This window comes from Rhincodon typus, chromosome 34 (assembly GCF_021869965.1).
Source record: "Rhincodon typus isolate 14 chromosome 34, sRhiTyp1.1, whole genome shotgun sequence".
Lineage (NCBI taxonomy): Eukaryota > Metazoa > Chordata > Chondrichthyes > Orectolobiformes > Rhincodontidae > Rhincodon > Rhincodon typus.
The window spans coordinates 6,397,930-6,415,533 of record NC_063365.1 but is presented as its reverse complement, the minus strand read 5'-3'; the positions used below and the strand labels follow the sequence as shown (position 1 = coordinate 6,415,533).

The window sequence follows — 17,604 nt, the reverse complement described above, 5'->3', positions numbered from 1 at the left end:
TACACATCCCAGTTACAGAGCTCCAACACAGTATACACATCCCAGTTACAGAGCTCCAACATGCTGTGCACACATCCCAGTTACAGAGCTCCAACACACTGTGTACACATCCCAGTTACCAAGCTCCATCACACTGTGTACACATCTAGTTACAGAGCTCCAACACACTGTGTACATGTCCCAATTACAGAGCTCCAACACACTGTGTACATGTCCCAGTTACAGAGCTCCGACACACTGCGCACATGTCCCAGTTACAGAGCTCCAATACATGCAGTGCTTTCATTCTTCACACATCCCAGTTACAGAGCTCCAATACACTGTGTCCATATCCCAGTTACAGAGCCTGAATGTATACACATCCCAGTTACAGAGCCTGAATGTGTGTACCCATCTCTGTTACAGAGCCTGAATGTTTACCCATTCCCAGTTACAGAGCCTCACTGTGTACAATGTGATTTAAAACAGACCAATGAATCCACCAGGAGTGGAGGCCATTGTGATCAGGAAGATTTAGTCACAAGAAACCAGTTTGAAGTCAATAGAAGGTGCCACGAAACAAGATTACACGGCTGGAGGAAATTTGGGGTGTACATGCAGGTATCAGCTAAAAGACTATCAGCCTTGTCCCATAGATGGATATGGACAGGAAAAAGTTCTTTTGATGATACATAAAAAGCTAAGACCAGATTGGTGCTGAAGGATTCGACAAATGACTGTGTGAGCAGGAAGTGAGAGTAGACACCCTGACAGCAGAAAAAACAAATTTAAGGATTTTAGCAACACACCCATTGATATCAAAGCAACATTCTTTTGCACAGGGAATGACTTCAAACAGAAATATTTTTAAAGCTTCCAAAAGATGCTGGAGATACAGAAGGGAAATTACAGAGGTTGAATAAATGTATCTACGGGCTATATAATGTATCCAGGGCTAGGTATTTTGGTGGGTTTGGTCTACTAAAAAATTACGTTCAACTGAAAGCAGATCCAGCAATGGTTTACTGGAACAGTGAAGAAAAACTAGAATTTATTTTCATAATGCATGTCAATGATTTCCTGAGGTGGGGATCTGAGGCATTTGAAAAATTAGTGAGGGGTAAAATGATAAAAGAATTCAAAACTGGAAGTCAGACTTCGAGAACATAAGAACTAGGAGCAGGAGTAGGCCATTCTGCCCCTCAGGCCCAGTCCACCATCCAATATGATCTTGGCTGATCTAATCTCAGCCTTTCCTGCCCACTCTCCATAACCTTTTAACCCAATACTCATTATAAATCTATTTCCTTCTTAAATTTATTCAGTGTCCCAGTGTCCACTGCACCCTGGGATATTCCCTTTTGAGAAGTAATTCCTCCTCATCTCGGTTTTTAAATCTGCCACCTCTCAGACTAAAACAATGACCTGACTTTCTAGATTGCCCCACAAAGTGAAACATCTACTTGGTCAATCCCCCTTAGTATGTTATATGCCTCAATTAGATTTCCTGTAAACTCTAGAGAATATTGGTCTAAATTGCTCAATCTCTCCTCATAACACAAACTTCTCATCTCTGCAGTCAATCTAGTGAACCTTCTCTGAATTGCCTCCAATGCAATTACATCCTGAAATAACTCCATAAAAGCCAGTGTCCTGTCACCAAGTCACCCTTTACTTACATGGGCATAGTACATGACACTGACCCAGTTAGCTCAGAGCCAGGTCCTAGACTGAGCAGAACCTCTGACCCTCCTGTTTATATCTGTCAGTCAGGGCTCCCTGATTGGACCAGGTTAACAGCCCCAATCAGGGAACTCATATTCTATGTGATCCCCCCAGCTCACATCATTCCAATCACTATACATCCTTCTTCAAGTAAAGGGACAAAACTCTACACAGCTTTTAACTATACATGAGCACATATTAGACAAAATAGAGACTAACCCTGAATCTTACCTAGAAAATGTTAATAGGATCCTAATTAAATTGTGCCACATACAATATAAGAGGTGTGCTAAGGAAGCAGCGAATCAGTGGAGAAGTTTAATTGGGCAATTAAACTAGATATGCACACAAACCCGGCCAGATTTGTGTTTTGATGTATGGGAATTAAAATTTTATTTTTCTACCTACTTTTCTAGTCGATCTATTCAGAGATACTATTACAAACCTCTGCAGCCGGTAGGATTTGAACCCGTGTCTCTCAATCCATGAGTAGGAACATTACCACTGCACCACAAGAACCCTAAAGTAGGGATCATTAAAGTCTCAGTAGGAAGCTAGCAAGCTTGGTGAATATGGCGATTGAACCCATGATCTGTGTTATTAGCACCACACTGTAACCAGCAGAGTTAACCAACCAGGGGGATAGCGTGTGTATTGGAATTAAGCAACATGCTGAAATATGCTACAGCAGTAAGAGTACTAAAGGCAATTAAGGCAGTGAAGGTCCTGGATGACCCAGAAGGCATGAGAATAGTCAGTTTTAGTGAAGCATCACATGTTAATCTTCCTGATGGTTATTCAGGTACAGCAGGATTCACTGTATTTTTAAGGGGGAGAAACTAGTATTGTCCCTTAGCGTAGGAGCTGAAAAATAAAAGAGAACAATTAAAAGTGCCTCAGCTGCAGAGATACTTACACTGGTTGAGACAACAAATATGGCTCTGCATTTATCAAGTACTTGGAAGGAACCCCTTTATAAAGAGTATTTGGAACAAAAATGTGCCTATAGAATGTTTTATTGATGACAGCTGCTTTGGGACAATGCCCACTCAACAAAAAGTGTCACGGAAAAGAGATTCAGTATAGATCTAATGAGTGTGAACGAGATGATGGAAAGAAAGGAGATTTGAAATAAAATGGGTCTACGCAAGTCACCAGCTTGTGTACTGCTTTATAACAAGTACTTGTTAAAAAAATTGTTGGATGTCCTCAAAGAGAGATGCCTTTTTAATAATAATGAATGGTGAGAACAAGATTTATTCAAGCCATATTAAACAATTTTGTTTTAAGAGGAGGTTGGAATATAGAGATTGACAAAGATTGTTTGTATAATAGTACAAAATGATAATACATCGTACATTGTAACATTTTGTATGAATAGCTTTTTTTGTGTAACTCATTTACTAGGGAGTAAAAAAGGAATCTGTTAATATCAAATTTTGTTAATAGGATATTGAATACCAAGGAATTAAATAATAAGGCACACAAGTCCTAAGAATTTATTAGATAACTGTATAAAAATGCACATGAAGAGCCTATCAGAAGGATAGCAGAATTTTGTGGTTAGTGGAGCTAAATATATATGTCTAGATTCTGACTAACTGGCATTTACTCTCCAGTCTTTAACATAGGGTGTGGCGGAGGGGAAATATTTGTTGACTGCAGTTGGGGAAAGTGGGAAGGGTGTTTAAAACTGCAGAAAACCTTTTTCACAGACAGTGATTAATACAGCAATCAGGCCTCAGAGAACGGGGGATTAAATCACAGCCACTGAGGGGATGAAAAACTAATTTAAAAGGGCCTCACAGCTGTCAAAACTTTCTAGGTGTCTGTCTCAAGGATTTGTAATAGTATTTAAAATAGACAGTGCCAGTGCATGGGGTGTTGAATCCATTGTAAGCAGTTAACTTACGTGAACTGTACTGATTCTGCCAGTTCCCTGAGTGTAAGATGTGTAAAGGGATAATATTTGCATTTGCACCAGTGTCAAACTGACATAACAGGGATGTTCTCCACTCCTTTGGGATATATCACTTGGACAAAGGTAAAGGTGTCTGCTTTTCTAAAGGTGTCCATGCAGTAGGTCAGGTTTACCATGTATACTGTGTAACGGTCTCTAAGTGGTAATGTTGTGGTTAGCTCTTGGACTTTGTGGAAATGATGGGTGCCAACAGACAGAACTAGGGAAGCTTTTTGGCATCATTCCTCAGTTGGCCCTTCTTCACAAGTTGATGTGGAGCGTTAGACTGTGCTTTCAGTTTTGTGAAGCAACTGGGCTTTCTACACATTCTAGCCCAATGTTGTCCAACAGAACACAACTGTCATTTGTCACGAAATGCTGGACACTGTCTTGGCTGGTGAGAGAAGTTACATCTCCACATAATGTTCCACTAAGCCTGTTCATGGCTGGAATATTTATTCCAGAGTCAAGCACTTCCAGATGTCATTGGTCTGGCACAATTACTTCAAACTTCCATTGTTCTTCTAGCAGAGTGTCAATGGGATTTACTTTGGGTTTGTGCCTTTCGGATAAGTTTGATCAATGTGGGGGCAATGATCAGATTGATAAGCCTTTTAGCTCAGTCACAGAGTCATAGAGTCAACTTTGATGTAATCCTGTTCCACATGTTCGGGTAAATACCCCTACCTACAAATTGCTCAATTGTTTCACCGGAGTGTTGGTGGTACAACGTGAACTCAAGCCCATGTATCCTGAAATTGATTTGAACTCCTAGTTGATGTTTTAAGATCTGAAATCTTGTCAGGAGTTTTGTGGTCATCATCTGTAAAACTGGAGGATTTTATTTTTCTTTACCCTTCAGTGCACAAAATGAGAAGAAGTTTAATTGCCAGTCATTCTTTGTCAGCTACCTGATGATCCATAAAGATTAATTCTTTCTTTAAATAGCTGAAATTCTGACAGAATGTCAAAGGTGTGCCAATCCATAGTTAAGTACTTGCCTTCCATTTCTCTTTGCAGTCTTTTCATTTTTTTAAGAAGTAGAGTGCAGTCTTTGATTATTTCTTTTACTAGCTTTGCCCTTCTCTTCTCTTTTTTAACCTTTTCTGTCTCTTTTTCTTTTTAATTTTTCCCTATCGTTACTCTTCAAAAGCAACAGACTGAAGTCTTCCTATGGCATTGACACCAAAATGGAGATCCCAGCGATGTCACATGTAACTCTTTTGGAGTTTCCATGCAGGTTTCCTTTTTAACAAAGTTGTGAAATGGACCAACATCTGTGCAGAGGATGCAGACAACAAGAAGAGCAGCCTTTTTCTTCAACTATAACTGTGCCTCAAATGCCCTGATGAAGAAGAGTCTCTCTGCACTATCTTAGGAATCCTGCAAGTCCAGAGGAGTCCAATCAGGAAGTTTGCAGGGTTAGGCCACCATAGTGCAGAAGCATGATCTTCAGCAAAGGTCAGCTTCGTACAATCGTAGATGCTGAAAATAAGGTTTACTAGGAACTAGAAAGGACTGTAATGTTAACTTTTAACTTTATTTATTTTTCTACTTATTCTAAGAATAACGGTAATGCTTCACTTTTAACTTTGTTTCTCTATATGACCACTTTTACCTAAGTTTTGTACCTAGGTACCTTCGTACTGAAGATGGCAATGCATGTGGTGACATTGTGTACCTATCATTGTATTCTTATACATCTGTGCTTGACTACATGACAATAAAGCTTAAATCAAATCAAATCAAGGTTGCTGCACAGAGATAGTAGGAACTGCAGATGCTGGAGAATCCGAGACAACAAGGTGCAGGGCTGGATGAACACAGCAGGCCAAGCAGCATCATAGGAGCAGAGAGGCTGACGTTTCGGGCCTAGACCCTTCTTCAGAAATGGGGGAGGGGAAGGGGGTTCTGAAATAAATAGTGAGAGAGTGGGAGGCGGATAGAAGATGGATAGAGGAGAGGATAGGCGGAGAGGAAACAAACAGGTCAAAGAGGCGGGGATGGGGCCAGTAAAGGTGAGTGTAGGTGGGGAGTTAGGGAGGGGATAGGTCAGTCCAGGTAGGACAGACAGGTCAAGGGGGCGGGATGAGGTTGGTCGGTAGGAGATGGGGGTGCGGCTTGAGGTGGGAGGAGGGGATAGGTGGGAGGAAGAACAGGTTAGGGAGGCGGGGACGAGCTGGACTGGTTTTGGGATGCGGTAGGGGGAGGGGAGATTTTGAAGCTTGTGAAATCCACATTGATACCATTGGGCTGCAGGGTTCCCAAGCGGAATATGAGTTGCTGTTCCTGCAACCTTCGGGTGGCATCGTTGTGGCACTGCAGGAGGCCCAGGATGGACATGTCGTCTGAGGAATGGGAGGGGGAGTTGAAATGGTTCGCGACTGGGAGGTGCAGTTGTTTATTGCGAACCGAGCGTAGGTGTTCTGCAAAGCGGTCCCCGAGTCTCCGCTTGGTTTCCCCGATGTAGAGGAAGCCACACCGGGTACAGCGGATGCAGTATACCACATTGGCAGATGTGCAGGTGAACATCTGCTTGATGTGGAAAGTCTTCTTGGGGCCTGGGATGGGGGTGAGGGAGGAGGTATGCGCAACTGTCTTAATTGTAGTTGGAACTTCAACTCTGAATTCGGGCAGATCAGTGGATAATTTTTAGGAAAGAGACTTTTCTCAACTGTAACATTGTTGTCACCTGTTCAGCCTTCAGCATTCACTTACTGCTACTAACTATCAGTCACAATAGGAGGTTGTAGACTTGCTTGCAAATGTTTTGTCACCCTGCTGGGTAACATCCCGATCTACAAATCCTCTTGAAATCTTTAAGTCACAAGAAGAATTTAGTGTTCCCTTACTGCCATCATGTTGATGTTTGTTATTTACCATTTGTTAGCCACACATAATCTATACCACAGATGCTGAGTCAAATATCTTGAAACTTACTTACAGTGCTATTTAGAAGTCTATAATATCACAGACTTACATACATAGTCTGGGTTCAATGCTTATTGATGTGACTGTATATTTCACACACAACCAATCAATTGACTACACTGGCTCCATTACACAGAGAGAGGGACTGAAGGTGAGGCAGTTACCTTTATTACTGGAGCATCACATGTTCTGATACCATGGAACTGTCTTAAAGATACAGGCCTGTCAGGTCTGGAATCTATGCCATAATACAACAACATGAACAAGTAAAATAATCACCTTCAGATTGAATCAGGTCCTATAGAGAATTATTGGTTTTCAAACAAACTCAAGTCTGGGGTAAATAGTTTTAAGTTTAACTTTTAAAGCACGCTTGACCTCTCTGCTACATTCCTGAGCCATAAAGAAAACATCAGAGTTCGCGAAGAATCTCATTAGTGTGGTGTTGGCTGTACACTCTACTGTTGAGGCTGAAACCACCCAAGCTTTTCCATCCAGTTCAATGACTGCGAGCCCTCAAAAAAGCCGCAGGTCAAAGACAGTTATCTCTTTCGAAGCACAGTTCAGAACCCGAGTTCAGATTAGTATCCAGCCTAGTGTATCAGAATTGTGCAGCTCCTTGGATTTATGGGGATGGATGTGTCTGTTATTCAATGGGAGACATTTACCAGCAACCGATTAGCTGCCAGGAATGCAGTGTGGCCACTGCTCTGTTTTAACATGGACAGGATAAGAACGAGGTGGAGAGGGGAAAGAAAAAGAGAAGGAGAAAAGAAAAACTTATATTTGCATGCATTTTTAATGTAATAAAACATTCTAAGGCACTTCACAGGAGTATCATAAAACCAAGTATGACACTGTGCCAAAAAAATAATATTAGGGCAGTTGACCAATTCTTTTTATTCACTCAGTGACCTGGATTGGGCCAGTATTTATTGTCTGTCCCTAGCTGCCCCTTGAGAAGTTGTTGGTGAACTGCCTTCTCGAACTGCTGCAGTCCATGTGCTGTAGGTAGACCTATAATGCCCTTAGGGAGTGAATTCCAGGATATTGACCCAGTAATGAATAGCCATATATTTCCAAGTCAGGATGGTGAGTGGCTTGGAGGGGAACTTTCAGGTGGTGGTGTTCTCATGTATCTGCTACCCTTGTCCTTCTAGATCGAAGTGGTCGTGGGTTGGAAGGTGCTGTCTAAGGATCTTGTGTGAATTTCTGCAGTGCATCTTGTAGATAGCACATGCTGCTGCTACTGAGAGTCAGTGGAGGAGGGACTGGATGCTTATAGACATGGTACCAATCAAACAGGCTGCTTTGTTCTGGATGGTGTCAAGCTTTTTGAGTATTCCTGGAGCTGCAACCATCCAGGCAAGTCGGGAGTATTCCATCACACTCCTGACTTGTGCCTTGGAGATGGTGGACAGGCTTTGGAGAGTCAGGAGATGAAATAGGCAAGTGAAAGGAAAGTGGACAGACAGTGATCTAGAGGCAGCGAATTCCAAAGATGAATGCCTACGAAACTGAGTATCCATCACCAAAAGGACAGCGATTATAATTGGGAAAGCAAGAGGCCAAAGTTAGAAGGGAGCAGATATCTCAGAGAGTAGTGGGATAATAGGATATTTTTATTTATTCATTCACAGGATGTAGATATCGCTGGATGGACTAGAATTTTGTTTTTTCCGTTACTATCTGGGCTGGAACCAGCTTGCCAGGCCATTTCAGACAGGCAGTTGAGAGTCAACCATATTGCCGTAGGTCTGAAATCACACGGTGTTCATGCCAAGTAAGCATGGCAGTCAATGAGTTTTATGACAACTGACATTAAGCTAGCTTTATATTCCAGATTTCTTTTATTAAATTGAAGTCAATTTTCAATATCTGCCATGATGAGATTCAACCTCACATCCACAGGACATTAACCTGGGTTTCTAGATTACTATGCCAGTGATGTTATGACTATGTCACCACCTCTTCTCTTACAGAAAGGGAAGGTCATGTGCGGATTTGAAAACAAGATTGAGAATTTTAAAATCAAGATGTTTCCTGACTGGGAGTGAATTAGCAAGCACAGAGGCAATGGTGTACAGGGACTTGCTGTAAGTTTAAGACCTCAAGTTTACAGAAGGTAGAATGTGGGAGACTGACAAGGAGCGCTCTGAAATAGAAACATGGACAGGGGTAGCAGAGGATTCCAATGTCAGAGGACTAACAGCTGGTTTCAAAGCCCCAACCGAGAGTCAAGGTAATGCCCTTCTTCCTATGTGCCAGGTACAACAAAACTGATGCTGAGAATTATGGAGTATGATGAGAAGTCCAAAGTCTTGGTTCATGTTGGAGCCAATAACCAAGCATTAGTAAAAGCAAAGTCGCTATCGTCTTACCAGACCAATGGGCTGTTCCCTCGTCAGCAAAAGAGATGACTGGAGGTAGTTTAACCTAAGGGTCACCATGTATTAGGTGAGGGAAGAGGTTGAGAAGGAGAGTCCTTCATGGTAACTTCAGCTGGTGTAGGAATTAAACCCATGCTGTTGGCATCATTCTGCATTATAAACCAGCTGTCCAGCCAACTGAGCTAACTGAGGATTAGATAGGTCTGAGAGGTAGAAACTAGGAGATGGATTAAATAGCAGCATCTCAAAGGCAGTAATAAAGACCTTCTCACACATGTTCATCAGTATAAGAATAGCAACACAACTGGAATAATTGTCTGGCTGCAGGGATAACATCGGAGGGAAGGTACCAGATTCCGGGTCTGAGACAGGTTCGGCTTGTGCCTGAATGAGGAATCTTTCAAAGTCCTCACAAAGGAAACAATTGCTGCAGATTAGACTGAGATAGCAACGAGGAAGAAGCAAAAGCTAAAATGAGTAAGGTTGAAGTGGCAAAAGTACAACAGAGAAAAATGAAAAATGCAGGAAATGATTAAAGACCAGATCAGAAGAAAGGACAAGTGAAAAAGGATATATTTAAGAATGTGCAATCAGGATTTAAGTGACCGCACAAAAGATTGGAAACAGAACTGAAGAACTAGATACATGTATCACGAGGAAAGGGCACAATCTCAATCAGGAATTTCCTTCATCTTAATTTTTTATGTATTCTTTCATGGGATGTTGGTTCAATGATAAAGCCAGTATTGTTCACCATTCCTAATTATTCTTGAACTGAGTGTCTTGCTGGGCCGTTTCAGAGGGCAGTTAAAAATCAAACACAGTGCTGTGGGTCTTTGAGTCACATGTAGGCCAGACTGGATAAGAATGGCAGGTTTCCTTCTCTAATGTGAGCTACAGGGTTTTTCTGACAATCAATGACAGTTTCATGATCACCATTAGTGTGATTAGTTGTTCTCATTGTAGATTTATTAATTCAATTCAAATTCCACAGCAGCGATGGTGAGATTTGAACTCATGCTTCAAAACATTAGTCCAAGCCACTAGGTTACTGGTCCAGTGGCAGTAATGCTTGCTATAGATTTACAAAAGATGTGTCAGAAATTCCTATTTTCATGCCTAAAGACAAGCTTGCTCGGTGGTTAGCACTGCTGCCTCACAGCACCGGGGCCCGGGTTCGATTCCAGCCTTAGGTGACTGTGTGGAGTTTGTACATTCCCCCGTGTCTGCGTGGGTTTCCTCTGGGTGCTCCAGTTTCTTCCCACAGTCCAAAGATGGATTGGCCATGCTAAATTGCCCATCGTGTTCAGTGACGTGTAGTTTAGGTGGGTTATAGGGGATGGGTCTGGGTGGGATGCTCTGAGGTTCGGTGTGGACTTGTTGGGCTGAAGGGTCTGTTTCCACACTGTAGGGAATCTAAGATCTAAACATTGTTCCTATAGAAAGATGACCAGAATTGTATGCCGTATTCTAAAAGCAGCCTCACCAATGTCCTGTAAAGCCGTAACATGACATTCCAACTCCTATACTCAATGTTCTGGTCAATGAAGGCAAGTGTGCCAAACGCCTTCTTCACTACCCTTTCTCTCTGTGACTCCGCTTTCAAGGAACTATGCACCTGCACCCCTAGGTCTCTTTGTTCAGTAACAGTCCCCAGGGCCCTACCGGCACCTCACCCATAGCCGTCAATGATACAAATATCTCAGCAAGGGGCCTCGCAATCCCTTCCCTAGCTTACCACAGATTTCTGGGAAACACCTCAAGGTCCTGGGGATTTATCTACCTTTATGCATTTTAAGACCTCCAGCACCTCCTCTTCCATAATATGAACTCTTTTCAAGTCATGCCTATTTATTTTCCCAAGTTCCCCAGCTTCCATTTCCTTCTCCATTAGTAAAACACATGTGGACTGATCCTGCAATGAACAGCTTGTGCTGCCGTTTTCTAGCCAAGTGACCGACATTAAAACAGGCGAAAGTCCGTCCCAATCAATATCTATCAATATCAACATAATCTATCAGAAGGCACATGGAGACTGAGTAGATGTTGTCAGTTTGATGTGGGCAACTCCACAGGATAGATACAAAAACACAGGAAATGGGAACAGGACTAGCACATTCGGTTCGTCAAATCTGCTCCAACATTCAATGGATCATAGCTCATCTTCCACCTCAAGGTCACTTTCCTGTACTTTCCTCATATCCATTAATATCTATCAATCTCTGTCTTGAAAATACTCAATGACCGAGCTCCCCAAGTCTTCTGCGGTAGAGAGTCCCAAAGATTCACTTCCCTCTGAGTGAAAAACATTAATCCTCAGCTCCACCCTAAATAGCCTACTCTTTACTCTTGTGTATCCTGGCCCTAGACTAACAACCCCACAACCCCCACCCTCCACCCCACTTTGCAATCTCACACACATAGTTGGGAAGCCCAAAACAGCTGATTTCCCCATCCCTCTGCAGCAAAGAGATAAATGCCAGGGTACCATACCAGTTATCCACAGGGCAAACATGGTGATTCCGTACTGCCACCGCATACCTGTTCAAAACAAATCAGAAGGCAGTCAGTCAATTGGTCATTCCATTCCTCCATTGCTTTCCTCAGCACCACCAGCAACTCGGCACATCCCAGCAACGGCTAGTGGAGGGTGCAAACAGAAATCTCAAGTTAACTCACATAGACCCAAAAAGGCCATTCAGCATCTCAAGCCCAATCCAGCTTTCAATTTCTGATCTGCTTCTTAACTCTGCCTGCCCACTTTGCTTCCTGAACACTTGATGCCTTAGCTTAACAAAACTGTATCAATCTCAGTTTGACCACTCTGCGGCCTCAACCACTTTGTAATTTGGGGCATCATGGACAGACAACAGTTCTAAATTTCTGCTCCCCCACTGACATTATCCCTGACTGCTGATGCTCTAACTTTAAGGTTGTGTCCCCTTATCCTGAACTCTGCCAGCACAGGCCAGGGTTTTCCTGCGTACAATTTGCACCTTTCACGTTTTATTTACATTTGATGATAACTGAACAGTGACGCAGGTACCAGTGTGCCTGTGGAGTTTTAAACAAAGTGGTAACGATAACCCATTGTATAGTGAGAGTTCATGGGAATTCACTCAAATAACAAAAGCTAATCAGTGTCTATATTGTATAACTTCAATTTTCTGCCATATCAGAATAATTCATGTACAAAATGTTCTGTCCTGGAAAGAGCCTCGCATCCTACAGATACCATCATATCAGCTTGGCTCAATGTCATTAGGCCATAGGTTCAACTTCTGCTGTCAGATGGAGGGCCTATAACCAAGGTTGACACTTTAGCACAGTACTGAAGGAGCTCTGCATTATTAAAGATGCCAACAGTACAAATGTTAAACCCAAATCGTACATGCCCTGGCAAAAGGATGTAAAAGATTTAATGACATTACATGAGGAAAAGCAACTTACCATAGTACCTGAGTGGCAATAAGTTAGTATGCCGGTACAGAAAGTGATTAGGAAGACAAATGGAATAAGACATACAAGTCAGTTAGAGGCTATTCAGCCCACCCGAGCTTGCTCCAACTTTCAATGAGATCATGGCTGATCTGATAATCCTCAACTCCACTTTTCTACCTTTTCCCGTTAACTCTTAGCTCCCTTACTGATTAAAAATCTGTCTATCTCAGCCTGGAATATAATTAATAAGCTAGCCTCTAAGATCCTCTGTGGTAAATGATTCCACAGATTCACAACCCTCTGTTGTCATTTCTTGCAAGGCGGATGACATAGTAAAATAGGAAGGTTTTGCTAAAATTGTGCAAGCTGTTGGTTAGACAACATCTCAAGTACTGTGAAGAGTTTTGTCTGTTTACCTGAAAAAGTATCAAAAGGCATTAGAAGCAGTTCGGAGGAACTGACTTAACTTCTATCACATGACTTGTTCCTGGAATGAAGCAGTTATTTTATAAGGAAAGGTTTGATGTTATGATCTTATAATATTATATTCTTATATCGTTATGATCTTATGTCTTGTCTTAAAGGTTCCAGTGGAATTTAGAGGAACTATAACAGACCTTATTAATATATAAAATCCTGAGTTGACAGGATGGATGTTGAAAGAATGTTGCCCTTTATGGGAGAGACAAGAAGTAGGGGACACTGTTTAGGAATAAGGGATCTCCCACTTAAGATGGAAACGAGAAGTTTCTTTTCCCTCAGATAGTCATGAATCAAAATAATTCACTTCCCCAGACACCAGTGGAGGCAGGTCTTTCGATTATTTTTAAGGCCGAGTTAGATTCTTGACCAACAAGAGAGTCAAACGGTATAGGGTGGATAGGAAAGTGGAGTTGAGGCCATTATCAAATCAGCCATGGTCTTATTAACAGGCAGAACAGGTTCGATGGGCTGAACGGTTGGCTTCTGCTTATAATTTGTATGTAACCACTGGGGGCAAAACAGAGAGCTCTTGTGGTGCTGTGGTACTGTCCCTACCTCTGAACCTGGGCCTCCCAGCTCAAAGTCCCACCTGCAGCAGAGGCATGCAACAATATTTTTGAACATGGTATTTAGAAAATATCTGGAAAAACTGAGAACTCGGTCATTTAGCTCATTGTAGTTGGTGGGACTTTGATGGCAAATGTCTGCCATCTTTGACTTCAATATAATCAACCACACTTCAAAAGTGCTTGAGTTTGAAGCACTTTTGAACTTTCAATGGATGAAAAGTGTTAATGTAAGTCCTATCTTTTATCCTGTTCTTGCCAACTGGGTAGTCAAAAGATTCCTGGCTGGTTAGTAACAGAGAACCCTTCAGATGCTGGTCTGGCAGAGTCCAAGTACCTCGATTGGTTGTACTACTGCCTGGGAGCTGGATGACCCTGGGTTCAAAACTGATTCTGGGACTAGTTGGCCACAGAGAAGCATTCATACAACTCAAAGTAGATTATTAATTAGAGTGAAAATTTCTTCTAATGTTCCATATCATTCTCCAAAGAGAGTAAGGAGTGCAAAGATACATTATGACAAAATTGTTTTTCAAATCAAGATAATCTTTAGGAAGCAGATGATGCCAAAGAAAATAAAGTTTGCTTTTTGGATGAAAATGCAAGCTTGATTTATTCTAAAACCTCTATGCAAATTGAAAGTAACACCAACTTCTGGAACCTATGAGAAACCTTCCAAGTTTGTGCTTTCAGTTCCCCTTAGGCTTGGAAGCAATAATAACTGTTTATCTTAGAGTTGGCTCCCAGTGATAATGACTCAGTTTTCAACTTAAAACATCTTTTCACTGCAGTCTACAAATGTTTAACCAGTTCCACATTAAAGGCAGTGTGGCAGATTTTAAATACAGACATGGATCCAGACATTATTTGAGAACAACCACCACCTACAAGGCACAAGTCAGGAGTGTGATGAAATACTTGGCTACATGACAATACGCAGAAAGCTTGTCAACATCCACGGCAAAGCAGCCTATTTGTTCAGTTCCCCGTGCACCACTTTAAACATTTACTCTGTGCACCTCCGATGCACAAAGGTTGCATACCATCTAGAAAATACACTGCAACAGCTTGCCCTGGTTCCTTCAACAGCACCTTCCAAGCTTGCGGCCTCTACCACCTTGAAGGGTAAGGGCAGAAAACGCAAAAGAACACTGCCTGCAAGTTTCCCTCCACGTCACACACTATCCTGACTTGGAAATATATCGCTGTTCCTTTGCTGCCACTGGCGTATCTACAAAATGTGGACTCCCTGGTGGTTTCAAGAAGGCAGATCATCACCACTTTTTCCAGGGCACTTAGGGCAAAATTACTGGCCTAGTTAGCAACATCCACAGCCCATGACTGAATAAAGAAAGTGAAAGGGAGAAAGCGTGACCCAAGGCTGGGGTGTACGATTTCCAGATGGTGCTCAGGGGACGTTTCAAAGCTCTAGTCTTGTATCCAGAACTTACTGATTCAAGGGATATTTCCAGCCCTCTATTTAGTGAGATAGCTGAGGAGGTGTGGGCTCTGCAAAGCAGCAAACAAAGCCAGAAAAGGCAAAGCAGAGATGTGTTGACAGGCAAACAGGCTGACTCTGGAAGGACACAGCTCTGGGCAGACAGGGAGAGTGGAGGGAGTGTCGTGGTGTTGGAGGGTCACCTGGAATTGATGCCTGGGTGAAGGAGGGGAATTGAATTTATCATGTTCAACAGGGACATCACATACAGGAGGCCAATCATGGAGCAGCAGGGAGATTTGAGAGAGAGGCTGAGTAAGAAAACACCCCTCTCCTCCTGGCCCACAAGGAGAGCTGGAAAATTCTTTAGCCACTGGAACAGACTTGCCTCGCCTCTGTACAGTTGCTGCATTCCCACTGTCCTGGAAAACCAGCCAGCAGGCGATAAACCAAAAATCTATTAAATGTTGAAGCATGCAGCCTAATCAAAATATTTGATTGACTGACCTGCTTCTTGACAGCAGGTTAGGCATCTTTCCCTGAAGACGAAAACGTAACCCACAGCCTAACAACTGGCTAGTGCAGTTTCCTCAAACTATTCAGCAAAGTGCTTCAGTTTGTAATCCAACAGGAAATTCTTTTGCTCTAAACAATTTCTATTTGAGACACAAACCTCACTCCAAGATTCCCAAGCCTTGATTACTTTATCAGGCTTTCTGAGGAAAAGACACATTTCAGGCTGAATCTTAAACTCCTTCAAAACAGACACTATCAGGAGTGTCAGATACATTGAATCTCACACTGTGTGTTTTGGTACATAGGAACTACAGGCCTACAATTTAATGAGGGGTCTTGAAAGCAAATGTCTACCTTTGGGTAAACTGTGTTTCCTCGGGGTTGATGAGGTCTGTTCCATTGGGAGTTGGACAAAGATCAACTGAAGAAGGTACTCGACATCTACCAATAGAATTCCAGGTTCAAACTTTCTAAAAGCTGGTCCTGAATCCATTCTTGCTAAAGGGGAAAGTAAACATTTGCATGGCCTATGAGGAAAAGCCAGGGCAGTGGTGTAAATGAGTAAGCTAGCTTTTTCAATGAGACAGCCAATGGCTTCCTTGAGAGCAGTAGGATTCTCCTCTAGAGCTGCGAGATTTTCACTCCAGCAGCTCCCATTTTCAACAAAAAGAAATTTGCTTTCCTTTTCCAGCTGCCATGGAGAGATGGACAGGAACTTACTGGGTTTTAAAATTATCTTGAACAGTTTCCTTTGAGAATGAACATTAAATTTCGCCTAAAGAACTGCATTAGGACAGTATCGGAGTTTAAGATTGCACCTATCTTGCAAATCATGATTATGATAACTCTCAATATCCACATCAATTCAGATACATCTGAAGAATACTGAGTTTCAATAGACATTAAGTATCAGCACAGAGAAATTCCTTTACTATGTCCATCCCAAAAAATTAAACAAAAAAAAATCCCACTTTCATTTCTTCATTTTGAATGCAGAGGAACCTAAATGTCCTTGCGCATGAACCACCGCACATTAACATTCAATTTTGAGCACTAAGACGATATGGAAGCAGGGCAGGAAATTTGAGTTTACGTACATGTTTTTCCATGATGTTAGCGAATGAGGCACAATGTGACCTAGTCCTCTACCTATTTCTCAGGTTTTTATCAACATTGATGGTGCACTTTCCAGCAAGTAGTGAATTTATTGCCACTGATCTGAGTGGCATTTCAGGTTGTATGCTCAGCAGTTTCACACACCAGGTGGTATCCTAAGCCTTGACGGCCTGCAAATACACGTTCGTTACGAGCTGCCGATAAGCTGCTTATAATGATGATCATGGTCAAATAATGGTCTTCAGGCACCGCCTGAAACGGGTATTCTTCCCTCGCATCTATGAATAATTCTGAATGCTTACTTCAGCTCCTCTAGGAAGACTCATTTGCATTGAAACATTAGTCGCCAGCTCCTTTGTAAAACTGTATCTGCTCCTATGATGCTGCTTGGCAAGCCTCTCTGCTCCTATGATGCTGCTTGGCAAGCCTCTCTGCTCCTATGATGCTGCTTGGCCTGCTGTGTTCATCCAGCCCTGCACCTTGTTGTCTCGGATTCTCCAGCATCTGCAGTTCCTACTATCTCTATTTAGTTTATACTGTCTCCCTTTACTCTTCCTCACAATAAACCTTAAGGGTAGATATTGTTAATTTGGAGAGGAAATGCAGACTGAGTGACCATGTTACGGAGCACAGATGTTCTGTCCACAAAAATGACCCTGAACTTCCTTTTCCCTGCCACTTCAACAGCCACCATGTTCTCTGACCAACATGTGTGTCTTGGGCTTGCTGCAGTGCTCCAGTGAGGCTCAGTGCAAGCTGAGAGAACAGCATCTCATTTTCTGCTTGGGGACCCCACAACCTTCAGGACTCATTATAGAGTTTAATCATTTTACAGCCCAAACACCTACTTCTAGGTCTATTACCTACCCACACCCAGATCCTATATGGTCTGCTTTCAGTACAGCCAATCCATTTTTGACTATTCATAGTCCCCATTATCACCTATGTAGCTTTTCTTCTTCCCTGGCTTACCATCAACAATCCCTTTGTCTACCTATCCTTCTCTCTCTCTCTCTCTCTGAGCTTCCTCTCCAACTATATGCTCACTCCTACCCCCCC

General features: G+C 42.3%; 1 protein-coding gene across 2 annotated transcripts in view; it reads right to left on the bottom strand.

Moving 5' to 3' along the window:
• LOC109923371 (transmembrane protein 150A-like) overlaps positions 1 to 17,604 on the bottom strand; it is a 95,414-nt gene that overhangs the window by 68,845 nt on the left and 8,965 nt on the right. Inside the window, exon 3 of one of the 2 annotated variants that reach the window (XM_048616432.1) lies at positions 11,479 to 11,526. The exons of the other annotated variant lie outside the window; for it this stretch is intronic. Within the exon in view, the coding sequence (XP_048472389.1) occupies positions 11,479 to 11,526 (48 nt within the window). The remainder of the gene's footprint in view (positions 1 to 11,478; positions 11,527 to 17,604) is intronic. 2 annotated transcript variants of the gene reach the window in all.